Source organism: Aricia agestis, chromosome 19 (assembly GCF_905147365.1).
Source record: "Aricia agestis chromosome 19, ilAriAges1.1, whole genome shotgun sequence".
In the NCBI taxonomy this organism is placed as follows: Eukaryota; Metazoa; Arthropoda; class Insecta; order Lepidoptera; family Lycaenidae; genus Aricia; species Aricia agestis.
Genome location: NC_056424.1, coordinates 312,468 through 325,718, shown reverse-complemented (window position 1 = coordinate 325,718; position 13,251 = coordinate 312,468). Strand labels below are relative to the sequence as shown.

The window sequence follows — 13,251 nt, the reverse complement described above, 5'->3', positions numbered from 1 at the left end:
ATCAAAACATGCAGGCATAGGATTCCGTCAGGCCCACTCGACTTGGATATCAAGGGAACAGAGGGCTAATCAGTAATCACACTGAGCGCTGATGTAATCGAATATCCGACATGATGTTCGTGCATCGCAGTATGGTCGGAGGTTTCTGTCACCCCGCACCCGTCATCTAGGGCCGAGTTTGACGAAAAGACCTTACCCAGAAGATCGGATTAGTCCTTTGCGTCGTGGGCCAACGAACTATTTCCTACGTGCAGAAATTCCCTTCAATAGTTTTGGCCAGAGATCAGAATGCACGGGTTCCCAAGGGGAGGCGGTCTAGTCTCTTAGCAATTCTATTGACGTGCTGTTTATTTGCCCGAGTGATCTCTTACTTGAGAGACCTATAGCCAAGGTTGTACTCCATTGTATATGTATGTATTTGTGCTGGTATTTAAATCCCGAGCAGACACTGCATTGGCCCAGGATTGGTAAGCCTCCTGCTTCCGGCGAGAAGCTTTTTGGAGGATGAACCAAACCAGGGATAAAATCTGCCGCTTTTGGATACAAGGTTGCTGAACAGAACTCCCTAGTCCTTAAAAAAAGGTATTTGAGAATTTCAGCATTGCTTAAATTAATACAGCCATATACCACTTACTGATTTGATGAGTTTCCATTCAAAGTTGTTTGTTGGTTCAGAAGTCACTAAAAGGATCTTCTGAATCTTTCAATATAAGGGATTTAAAATTTTGGTGTTCCTTATAACTATAATATTTAGCAAGCATAATTTGTGCTATATATTTGAATTTTATGAGTTCATGAGTTGTTTCCTGAATTCGAAGTTACTGAACAATGAAGGTTACGTGAGCCTTTAACGATAGACACGTGAAAATTTCAGCATTTGGGAAGACAACTACGATAAAAATATTATGATGTTTGACGTAGTATAAAGCTGTGGCTGATAAAAGATCCACAATCCACATATTTAATGTGAATCTTTTTGAAACCCATTAAGTATTAAGTACTTATTTAATAATTATGGTTACCCATAACTAAAAAGGACGTAATTTGAATAAAACTAGTAAAATTAATTAAAAAAACAAATACAAATAGCAAAATAAACTTTTGCTATTTGTATTTGTTTTTTTAATTGATTTTACTAAAACCGAAAATACCGAATATCCCAGTTTTTGTAAAACGAATACCGGTATTGATAAGACCTAAATTTGGCCCGGTATCCCGGTATTTTCGAAATTCGGGATCCCGGTTTGCGACCCCTAGCCACAACCTAATAAAATATAATAAAATCTTGTCAAGTTTTCGCTATTGCGGAAGAGTGAGAGGTGACTCTGGTGAAGGAACTGGTGACAAACCTACGAAGCAGCCTGATGTTTCGATTTCGGTCGGTTTCTAAGTTGGTCTATCGAATTAAATGTCCCGTGATGAACTAAGCATAAAACAAGAATAAGGCTTCATAGTTTTCCTTGTTAAGTGGTCGTTATTGCTGAGTCAAGAGTGAGAACTGAGAGCGAAGTGGCGACAAACCAACTAACTAGTAATTACTTTCAATTTACTTAATAAAAGTATAATTATTAAAACCAGTGGCCCAATCCTCTATCATTTTCCCTTCTCTACCCCTCCTATTTCCTTCCCTACCCTCCCCTATTCCTTTCCCTACCCTCCCCTATTACCCTATTCCCTCTTAAAAGGCCGGCAACGCACCTGCAGCTCTTCTGATGCTGCGAGTGTCCCTAGGCGACGCAAGTTGCTTTCCATCAGGTGACCCGTTTGCTCGTTTGCCCCCTTATTTAAAAAAAATTAAAGCAGTAACAGCATAAAAACTATCGATGTAGAAGCGACGATTTTTGAAATAGTTTAGGACTTATTATACCAATAGGTCATAGGTCTGAATAAACTCATAGGTGTCCGATAAGTGATCAAGTTGGGATTAAGGCTAGATTAAGGCTAGATTAAGGCTTCATGTTGGGATTAATCTTTTTTTTTTGTATTCTGGCAATGGTTTATTTGCCGTATTGCCATATTAAAAAATGTGTCAATGTCAAAATTGTCAAACGTGTCAAAAATACGTCAGACGACGGACGTGTTCTTACTTCTTTGGATTTCGATTCGCTTCGTGAAAATTTGAAATTGAAAGAGAAATTACAAACGTAAGATAAACATTATCAGCGCGATAAACTCATCGCGGTTCGTCCACGTAGTGACCCGCGACATATCGATCAATACAGGTCGAGCGTGTCTTAATTCACAACACTTCACTTTGAAGTCGTAAACAGTTTTTGGTGATTCTTTTCTTCTGCTTTACAGAAAATGCTACGGTCGGTTTTATTGTTCGCGTTTCTGCAATGTGTAGTGTGCCAGCAGTACCAGCAGAAAGTGGCACCGGGGGTCCCCCCACAGAACTATCAGGTAAATTTCCTAACCGACTCCAAACTTGAGACACGTTAGCTCTCGCGCTATATGCATATAATTATAGGAACCAGACGATAGAACTTGGATACCAAATATTGTATACCATGTGTTTCTTTTATAGTTTGTGTCTCAAACATATGTAACAAGAGAAAACTTATTAAGCTTTTCCTAGATATTATCTGCAATGCAACGTAGAAGCAAGTTCTGAGTCATTTTATGCAGTAGTATTACCTGTTGTGTTTGATAATCCATTTGGTCACAATCTTATACTAGTACCAGGCAGACTTATACTACCTGCCCCTCTGTTGCAGAACTACCAGCAGCCACCTCCGCCTCCACCACCTAACCAGGTAAATGCAACTTTTAAATGTCAAACAAGTAATCAATTTAATATTATGTTAAATGTCAATGAATTATCAGCATTAACAGAGTGAATTATTAATTAACCCTTAACTTATTATTATTTATTTGTGTTTGTTTTATGTGATGCTTAAAAGTTTCAGTATTATTAAAATAACATCATTAAACATTTTTAAACATGCACATTACACATACTTAATTCTTTGTCTTTTGACACCCTGTATATAAAATATATGTCGGGATAACTTTTTAACATTACATTTTGGTAACTTATAAAATGATTTTTAAGTGAATTTAAATTATTTTCCATCATGTAATGTATAAAATGGTTAGTTAAGAAAGTAATATTTTAAAATGGAATCAATCTCTATAAATGATCATGTTCTACTTCTTCAGCAGCAACAATACCAGCAGCAGCAGTATCAGCAGCAGCAGTACCAGCAGCAAGTCCCAGTGCAGCAGGTGCCCGTGCAGCAGCAGCAGGTCCCTGTCCAGCAGCAGGTCCCTGTCCAGCAGGTGCCCGTGCAGCAGGGACATGGACATGGGCATGGTGGTATGTATTATAAATATATTTGTATGTTAAATAAAGATTATAGACATTTCATAGATGACCTGATAGAGAAATCTTAAAACTTAAAAGAGGCATACTTTTAAGTTTAAAAAACCATTCTTGCAGATAGGCTCAGTTCTGCAGCATACACAGTCAGAAAAATACGGGTAATTGCTGACGAAGACACAGCAAGACTAGTTTACTTCAGTTATTTTCATAGTAGAATGTCGTATGGCATCCTCTTATGGGGAAACGCTGCCGACACTAATACGATTTTTGTGCTGCAATAGCGAGCTATATAATTTATAAATAGATTCAAAAGCTGACATTTTATAAAGCTAATTTATAAAATGTCAGCTTTTGAATCTCTGAGTGAAAAGTTTAAAGAAATTGGTATTCTAACTGTTGCTTCTCAATACATTTTGGATAATGTATTATATTATGTTAGAAAGAATCTTAGTAAATTTACAACCAAAAGTGACAGTCACGGAAGAAACACTAGAAATAAGTACAAACTAGAAATACCGGTGATCAGACTTAGTAAAGTTAGTAAATCTTTTAAAGGTATTTTAGGGCCTTTACAATAAAATCCCAGAAAACGTTCAAAATCTTTCCATTAATAAATTAAAAAAAGTAGTCAAAGAACGTTTGTGTGCCAAAGCCTATTTATTATAAGGTTAATGAAATTAAATGAAAAATATTTATTTCTAAGTAGGTTAACAAAGTTAACACTTTTAGAATGTCGTGTCTACATGAGGCCTACCACCGGTTCGGGAACTACCCCGCCGAGAAGAACCACCGTACGAAACTCGCACGGGGCCACCTTTTACCAAAAAGGTGGAAAATAACAATAATAGCTTAAGCTAAATTACACTAAGTATGTAAAAATGTAGTACCATTAATTGTATTATAGAAGCGGCCTATGGTTTGTCAGCCTATTTTTCCCAAGGTGTGCTGTCATTGAGAAAATCAGTTACCTTATAATAAGCCTTAGCACACAAACATTCTTTAACAACTTTTTTAAATTTATTAATTGAAAGATTTTGGACGTTTACTGGGATTTTATTGTATAGGTGTATACATTCAATGATTTCATAAACAATGGCACATCTTGGGAGTAGGATGACTGCTTGCAAGGCTGCTTCTACATTATTTTAGGACTTACAATAAAATTATGTATGTATGTTGATATTGTATAATTTTAAGTTACAGCATTGTAAATTTTATTTTAAAAGATTAATTTTTTTCTCACTTTTTTTGGTAAATAAAGTGGGCCCCGTGCGAGTTTCTTACGCCGGTTCTTCTCGCCGGGTTAGTTCCCGAACCGGTGGTAGGCACCAGTGTAGACCCGACGTTCAGAGAACATTTGCAAAAAAAATTCAAATAAAAATAAATGCACCATTAAAAACTGGACTTTGTTTACTAAACAAAAAGATTACATAATGTATTGACTGACTCACCACCCGTGGTGTTGGGCTGCCTGTTTCAAATTTTATTATCTTGCTAAAATCTCTAAACGCATAGCCTCATGACTTGTTACGCGATTTACCCTATCAGTGGGTGTCACCCAGCAATACTGTAAGCACTATAGTAGATCCACAGTAGTGGCACAGGTCCTGTAGCTTGCGTAGCCCCATTATGAAGAATACAACAACTAACTGGTCCTGCTTTCTATTAATCTTTGTCATCTCCAGACCCGCAGCTGCTGAACGCGGCGAACATCGCCCAGGAGCGCGACCACATCCAGGAGCACATGGAGGTGCCCATCGACACCTCCAAGATGTCGGAGCAAGAGCTGCAGTTCCACTACTTCAAGATGCACGACGCTGACAACAACAACAAGCTCGATGGCTGCGAGCTCATCAAGTCACTCATACATTGGCACGGTGAGTTAGCATTCGTAATAAACGTAGGGATTAGCCTCCTTACTAATAAACATTGTATAAGCTTAGAATAGTTATGCAGTGTTTTGTTCCTGTCACACAAGTGACATTTTTAATTGGATTGTAGAAGACAAAACATTGTATAACTATTAAAAGCTTATACAACGTTTATTAGTAAGGGGGTATATGTTTGTGAGGATGAATGGAAACTTTTTCGTGCGAAAGTTGCTAAATAATATTGAATTAGTTCTTAATTTGGTTACTTTATTGTTCATTCTGTTTTTTTATTTCACAAAATAATTTAAAATTTTACAAAATAATAATGGCGCCCATGCCATTATTAGTAATTTCTTAAACCGTTGTTGCCAACCTGGTCCCTCAGGCATACAACGACCGATAATAATAATCCCAGAATGATAATTTTTAGGTTTATGGGAGTTTGTGTTATTTAATATTTTTGTGTTGTTTATGTTGTGGTATTAGCATTTAGCGTTTTAGCTTTTGTTACTGTCCACTTTTGAATTTTCATCATCTTTGACTGTAAAACAATTATTGTGTATATGTTTTGTGTACATTGCAACATTATAAGGCTTTTGTGGGATGATTCATTTTCCTCATTTTAATTTGTATTCGAAAATTTATTTCGCGAATATTGCTCAAATACAAGACCGGCCGCCTGATATGTATCTTGCAAAGGCAAAGCAATAGCAGGAAATGCGCATTTTTCAATTTTAATTATAACAATTTTATAATAATATAATATCCCCGCGTTCCATTTAGCGTTAAAAACGAAAACGTTCAAAATGTTTTTCATGCTTAATGAAATGCGGTCTATGTCAATTGTCAACCAGAAAACACCTTGCAGAAACAAATCAAATTGAGATCAAATTCAGAATCACAATCATTTATTTAGTTCAATCTCTGCATAGTAAAAATTTTCATAATATTAATAGATTTTTTGTCAGATAATGTTGCAACTTATACCAACCATCGTCACTTTGCCTCTTGTGTTGTCCGGGCACGTGTTCACCCATTCCATCGCTTGCAGAGCAAGGGCACAACCAGGAGCAGCCGGTCGGGGCACCTCCGGTCCAGGAGAAGGTGTTCAAGGACGACGAGCTCACCAACCTCATCGACCCCATCCTCAACGTGGACGACCACAACCGGGATGGCTACATCGACTACCCCGAGTTCGTCCGGGCGCAGCAGAAAAACAGAAAGGAGGACCAGCACTAGGGACATTAGCGGTGGCACTGGATTGATGCAAAATATTTCAGAGTTATTCTACCCTGTGGTCTGCTATTTAGAGCTAATATCAATACTGTTCTGTTCCAGTCTAGTTTTTATCAAAAAATAGTATTCGCATCTTACAGCAGTAGCCCTAGCACGGCCACCAGTAGAAATGCGAAAGTATTGACAAACTTTGGACATAAACTTAAGGTGCCGTTCCAATCTTTACTGCAGCCAATCGCGACTGACAAAAATTCAATTAAAATACCACTTTATGACAGTATATGTCATAGAGTAGGATATTATTTGAATTTTTTGTTAGGACTATAGTCTGTCATAAAGTGGCATTTTAATTGATTTTTTGTGAATGAAAAAGGTCGGTACGCTACCTTAAGTTTATCTCCAAAGTTTGTCCATACTTTCACATTTCTACTGGTGGCCGTGCTAGGGCTACAGATGTTTATAGTTTTGTTAAATCAGTGACTTTTAGTGGGTTAACCATTTTGAAGTGTACCAAGACTGCATTGAAACAATATCAAAGCTGCATCATTTTTGGATTTAATTCAGCAGATTCAGGGTATGTGTCTTTATTCCAACATCATTATAAAGTCTGAAGTAAAAAAATAATTACTCTTTATTAACTGTACAGTTTTTAAGACGTATTTTTAGTCATTTTACATACAATAGTTTGGAATATTAACATAGAGCACAGACTGAGTCAGTATTTTTTGTAACATTCCAATATTCATTCAGTGTTGCCACAAACGGGACACTCCACTATGTTTTAAGATTTGACTCAATTTTATCGCGAGATTCTGATTCTATTTTAAGTTTATCCCGAATTGTTTTTAAGTCGATTTCGAATATTTCTCGAATATTTTTTGTGAATTCTACTCTGAGTAGAATACTTCCGTCCACTTGGAGTATTTCTTTTCTAAATTAAACTTTCACGCCTTGCATTTAATGCCTTGTCACAAGTATCTAATCTGTATATAAAGATTCCTTTATAGTTGTAAAAATTATTGAATAAGTATATATTTTTTATAATTGTAAAATATTTTTTATTATTCTTTCAATAATGGCTCTTCCGAGATGTTTTAATCGCAATATTATTTTTTCAATTACTCATGGCTTAGATTGATTAAGTGTAATTTAAACAAATTAGTTTCGAATACAATGTATATTTATAACATTAAGTTCATGACTTTTATATGGGATTTTTAAATTCTGTTTCATCAAAATGGGTTGTGCAAATCGGTTTCTCTAACTTGAAATGTTTTATTAAAGGAAATCATTTAGAGTAGCCCGTTTCTACTCGAGAAAAGCTGATCTAGCTAAGTCTTCTTATAAGACCTAGCTAGACCGGTTTTTCTCCCTCAAAACTTCCTACGGTATTTTCAAGTGAAAGAACCGAATTTGGGTATAGTCTATGTGCCAAAAGCTTTGGTCGCACAAAATATTTGTATATTGTTGTTGGTCGTCAGCCACAACACTGAACAGTTGTGTTTGTTGTTGCTGTTTGTTGTTTGGTGTTGTGGTTGGTGGTGGGTTGTGTTCGTCGGTCGATGTAACGATTGCCTTTACAAATAAATTGTAATAATATATTTTTGATGGTTTTGATTCCTTGGTCCCAAAGTTATATTAATGATGAGAAGTTTCATAGTCTCGGGAATAGGAAATATAATAGTAAGTATTATAGAAATAACTATATAAACGATATTATTCATAGTTTTTAACGATACTAAAATCATTATAATATGTTTACTCCATTTCCACAGTTCAAAAATGGTGTATAAAGTAATTATTGTAGATTTTAGATCTTTAAAATTTTCATATAAAACAAATGGTAAAATAGTGCGTTACAGAAAAATGATGGTTAACAGAGGTGGCGGTACCAAGCCCTTCACAAATCAGGGGTATTGTGTTTGAGTGTTATGGTGGTGACAAACCCTAATCGATACTGGGGTAAGTGTTTTTACCTAGTTATACAACGCGAAAGTCATAATGCTGTTTTATTATTGACTATATTATCTTATTACAAAAGAAGTAACACGCAATCTTATGAACAAAGAAAGGAATTGCATTGCCCAAACCTGTCGTTAACTAGAACTTTAATAATATGACTCGTATTAAGATGGCAGTAAATACACCATCACTTTAAAGCAGCTATACTCGACCTGCGGCCCGCGGGATGCATATCTACTGTAAGCCCTTTTTTTAGCAGAAGTCATGTAGCTAAGGGGATACTAAAGGTCCGCAGCATTATGACTGCAGAGTATGCAGAGTAAGTGGGCCATATTTTTTTAGTTTTTACAAAAAAGTTACAAGATGTAGAAAATTCGGACCGCTTTACTCTAAGTTCTTTACGCGGCCGAAGTTCGGCACGATTACGCCATCAGTATATAAATAAGTATATGGATTACGCATGCAATTTATTTTAAATTACCGATGACACGTCGCGTTACTGGCGTAATCATACCGAACTTCGGCCGCGTATTTTCGGCGTAGTGTGTATAGACACTTACACCTAGAGTATCCTGTGTACTAATATTCCAGGCAAGGTGGACAAGAACCACGCGGCGTACTCCGACGACCAGATCGAGGCGGTCCTCGAGCAGGCGCTCACACACGTCGACCTCGACCGCGATGGCTACGTGGACTACCACGAGTACAGATACAACATGCACAAGCCGCAGGAGAACACGATAGCGAGAGATAAACAATAAGTCATAAGAACTGGAGATTGCCGAAGGCCAAAGACATGATCGGAACATCTCTAATAAGAACTTTACCTAGTGGCTGGTCGTCAAACTTTTTTGGCAGTTTGGGACCTATCAGACAGAGAGCGGTCACGCGTTCGAGCATTCTGCGTTCGAGCGGTCAGTCACAGGAGCAATTCTGACGTGGTCAGAACGCCCCCTGTGTGAGTATATCTATGTAACGTAATACAACACAAAGAACGCAAAACTGACCGCTTGACCCGCGTGACTGCGTCTGATAGGTCCCTAACCGCCGTAGTCAGAGACATTTAATTATGATAAACCTTCAATTTAATGAAGAGTTTGACAGAGAAATATGTCAATTTTTTTTATTAATTACATTTAAGAGTAATTAATGTTCCACTCTAAGTGCGGCAGTTACTTAAAAATTGTACTTCCTTATTCTGTCTGTAATTTCTTTCTTAATTTAAAAATAAATTCCTTTCGTTTTGTTTCCTTTCAAATTTTTTTCTGCTCTTCTCTTTTTATGGTTCTGTACCCAAAGGGTAAAAACGGGACCCTATTACTGAGACTTCGTAGTCTCTCCGTCTGTCTGTCTGTCTGTCTCCAGGCTGTCTGTCAAGAACTGAATAATCTGTTGCCGCTATAACAACAAATACTAAAAATAAAATAAAATAAATATTTAAGGGGGGCCCATACAACAAATGTAATAATTTTTTGCTCGTAATCAATCAATCAATCAATGGCAACTGAAATTTTCACAGCATTCTAAATTATATTTGTACTTTCATAATAATAATAATCTAAATCTTATATATAAAAATGGATTTTCAAATGTGTTAGTCGCACTAATCTCGAAAACGGCTGAAATCCGTTCAGCCGTTTTCGAGTTTGTTTCGGGCTGATTTTAGTCTTAAAATATTCGTAGAAGTCCAGGGAAGGTTTTAAAGTGACACGAAGTTCACCGGGACAGCTAGTATATTATAAAAATCGATTTCTAATTGTGTTAGTAACGCTATAACTCGAAAACGGCTGAACCGATTCTGCTACTTTTAGTCTTAAAATAATCCTTGAAGTCCAGAGAAGGTTTTTAAGTGACACGAAGTTCACCGGCACATCTAGTATTCGGTACGGAACGCTTCGTGCGCGAGTCGGACTCGCACTTTCTTTCACTATTCAAGCACTTTTATAGGTACATAAAAGTGTTAGAATAGTGAAATAATGTCTTTCATCTTTCAACTAAGTAGTAGGTGATACCTATTTTCTTTCACGTATGATCTAGTTACTGCTATTACGATATGATGCTTATAAAGGATACTTGGAACTATCCTCTACGATTGCTTTTTTACATAAAGTATTGTAATAAATTAGACCTAAGGGTTCCACCGCTTTAGGGAATGTCAGCCTGAACTTTTCTGATGTCTTTAGTCGGTAACGATGGTCCGCAGGTCCCCAGGTCGCCGGTCCCCACCCCGACATCCCCGTGTACGAGGACCAGGACCTGTCGGAGATCGTGGAGGGCGCGCTGAAGCAGGCCGACACCAACAACGACGGGTACATCGACTATGCCGAGTTCAAGTCCGTCACAGTCTAAATAAACGTGCTTATGATAATTATGGTTGTTTCATTTGAGTACAAATTGCTTCATAGGCAGTTGGCGGATCGTCATTTGTTAGTCGTCAACGTGATCGTTATTTAATAATAATATAAGATTATTTTGATGTATGGAGGAAAACAAGTAAACAATTTTGTTTCTCTGTAAAATAATCTTAACTCACTAAGCGCCTGGTGTGTTGCTAATAAAATGATACTCAATCCCTCAAAATGTTTTTACATGAAATTTACTCGGAAAGAAACAACGACAACAGTCATGTTGTTTATGCAATCAACAGCACACCGATTAGTGAAGTAACGATCGTTCGCGATCTTGGTGTTATCTTGGATCAGAAGTTAGACTTCCGTCATCACATTGACCATATTATTAAGAAAGGGGGAAGGCTGGCTGGTTTTGTCACCAGACAAACTAAGACTTTTAGAGACCCTGAAATCCCCATCATCCTATTCAATTGTTTTGTCCGCAGCTTGTTGGAATACTGTAGCCCAGTCTGGAACCCTATCTATGCTGTTCACATTAATAGAATGGAAAGACTCCAAAAAACATTTCTTTACCACCTCACCTACGCGAACAACCTTTGCAATGATCTCGTCACATACGACTCTAGACTTAATTATTACAAAGTAATCTCACTCGCAGATAGACGTAAGATAGCCGATATTGTCAGTCCACAGAAAATTCTTACTGGAAAGATGGAAAGCACTGAGCTACTCGAAAAAATGCAAATTCGCGTACCGCGCCACGGAAGTCGACTATGCAACATAAAAACCTTCAAGTTACCTGTGCACCGAACTAATTACGGTCAACACTCGCCACTCTATCGTCTTTGCTATGCATATACTGGATATAACAATGTCTGCCATGAACTTGATATATTCAATGCATCGATCAAATCGATTAGATACCATTTCATGTCTCCTAAATTATTGTGGCCACTTTATTTGTATTATTATTGTCAATTGTAACTTGTAACCGTTTTCGTGTTTCTTTTTATGTTACTATTAAATTCCATAATATTGTGTTTACCTACCAAAAACTTCTTAAAATATTTTTGTAAGAGCGTAATTTATATTGCATGCTGTGTTCACTGTAGAAGGTTGTACACTCAGTTCTACTAACATACTATATTATTTTATAAAATTGTTCTAGTGATACAGACAGTTTGTGAACCTTTCAATAAAAAAAAAAAAAATAATAATAATAATATCTATGGACGCTTCACACCACGTCAGTCTGGTCCCGTGCTAAGTACCTGAAGTACTTGTGTTACGGGTACCAGACAACGGAAATATATATTTTATTACTATTATACTAAGTATACATATATTTAAGATTTTTTTATATGATACACATATTTAACCGATTCAGTGCGGATGACACGGGAGCCGTGTCATACGCGTTTTTAACGTGTGGTGTATAACACGGGAGCCGTGTCATTTGAAAAACGATTGTATCTCCCTCAAATTACACTTTAGAAGGTTCTACTCTGAACAAAATCATCTTAATTTTCCACGTAGAACAAGCCTATAGGCTTCGCCTCTGAATATTCTGTGAATTGAAAAAAGTAGCGGCCGTCAACCTTTTTTAAAAGGTACATTCATTGCTGATTATACGGCAGCCGCGTCTTATGGGTTTTTAACGTGTGGCGTTAAACGATTGTATCTCCCTCAAATTACACTTTAGAAGATTCTGCTCCGAACAAAACCATCCAAATTTTCTACGTAAAACAAGCTTACACATCCATGACCCAGGAACTTCGAAAACTTTTTGTTCCCTCGGCGGGATTCGAACCCTCGACCCCCGGTGGGATTCGAACCCGCGACTCCCGGCTTGAGATACCAACAGGCAACAGCCCACCAACTGAGCCACAGAGGTCGTCAAAATGAATTTGCCTATGAATCAACCTCTCAGATAGTACGTGTGTAGCGGACCAAACAGCGCATATAATCTCGAATGGCGCTATCGAATTTGCAGAGATAGTCAAGTAGGTATACTATGTCTGAAGTATAGATGTGAAGCCGGTTGCTAACATTACTAGCCAAGCGGCGAATAACGGCTTTTTTGGCTTATTATCATTACTAGCGATAAATAGCGGCTGGTAACGGCTTGTTACATTTCATTGATATAGATTACATTCTGAATCTGTGTTAAAGTGTTAATAGTACTATTTAAAATAATATATATTTAAATAAATAGTAAGTAAGTATATTTATTTTTATTATTATTAATATTTTAACTATTTTAATTTTTAAATTATTTTTTAATGAAGTATTTAATTATTTTTAAATTTTAATTACTTTTTTATTTTTAATTTTTTAAATTTTTATTATTTTTATTTATTTTTATTTTTAATTTTTTAATTATTTTAATTAATTTTACATAAAAAGTATTTTAATTATTATCAATATTAATTAAATAATATATTTAAATAAATAGTGTATTTTAAATAATAATTTAACAATAAAAAGCATTGAAAATAGTTTTATT

General features: G+C 36.4%; 3 protein-coding genes across 9 annotated transcripts in view; 2 read left to right on the top strand and 1 right to left on the bottom strand.

Annotated features, from left to right (window-relative positions):
- LOC121736560 (tubulin beta chain-like) overlaps positions 1 to 13,251 on the bottom strand; it is a 229,299-nt gene that overhangs the window by 158,760 nt on the left and 57,288 nt on the right. The window lies entirely within an intron of this gene.
- LOC121736577 (multiple coagulation factor deficiency protein 2 homolog) lies at positions 2,051 to 6,590 on the top strand. Of its 7 annotated transcripts, none has more exons than XM_042127867.1 (6): positions 2,051 to 2,144; positions 2,302 to 2,403; positions 2,718 to 2,756; positions 3,163 to 3,319; positions 5,011 to 5,202; positions 6,248 to 6,590. In XM_042127867.1, exons 2-6 carry the CDS (start codon positions 2,305 to 2,307, stop codon positions 6,433 to 6,435), a joined length of 675 nt encoding a protein of 224 aa, XP_041983801.1. In that variant the 5' UTR covers positions 2,051 to 2,144; positions 2,302 to 2,304; the 3' UTR covers positions 6,436 to 6,590. The 7 variants fall into 7 exon arrangements, with proteins under 7 accessions (XP_041983801.1, XP_041983800.1, XP_041983805.1 ...); XM_042127866.1 differs by having other exon boundaries at positions 2,076 to 2,222; XM_042127871.1 differs by lacking the exon at positions 2,051 to 2,144 and having other exon boundaries at positions 2,151 to 2,403; positions 3,163 to 3,243; positions 3,289 to 3,319.
- On the top strand, positions 8,313 to 10,756 carry LOC121736452. Its single transcript, XM_042127647.1, has 3 exons — positions 8,313 to 8,394; positions 8,986 to 9,153; positions 10,598 to 10,756. Exons 1-3 carry the CDS (start codon positions 8,364 to 8,366, stop codon positions 10,741 to 10,743), a joined length of 345 nt encoding a protein of 114 aa, XP_041983581.1. The 5' UTR covers positions 8,313 to 8,363; the 3' UTR covers positions 10,744 to 10,756.

Bases quoted from the DNA above. Each gene is read 5' to 3' on its own strand.
- LOC121736577 (XM_042127867.1), top strand. From the start codon at position 2,305: ATGCTACGGTCGGTTTTATTGTTCGCGTTTCTGCAATGTGTAGTGTGC. The intron at 2,757-3,162 runs GTAAATGCAACT...CTACTTCTTCAG, and splicing joins CGCCTCCACCACCTAACCAG to CAGCAACAATACCAGCAGCA. The intron at 3,320-5,010 runs GTATGTATTATA...TGTCATCTCCAG, and splicing joins ACATGGACATGGGCATGGTG to ACCCGCAGCTGCTGAACGCG.
- LOC121736452 (XM_042127647.1), top strand. From the start codon at position 8,364: ATGGTGGTGACAAACCCTAATCGATACTGGG. The intron at 8,395-8,985 runs GTAAGTGTTTTT...CTAATATTCCAG, and splicing joins AAACCCTAATCGATACTGGG to GCAAGGTGGACAAGAACCAC. The intron at 9,154-10,597 runs AAGTCATAAGAA...GATGGTCCGCAG, and splicing joins GATAGCGAGAGATAAACAAT to GTCCCCAGGTCGCCGGTCCC.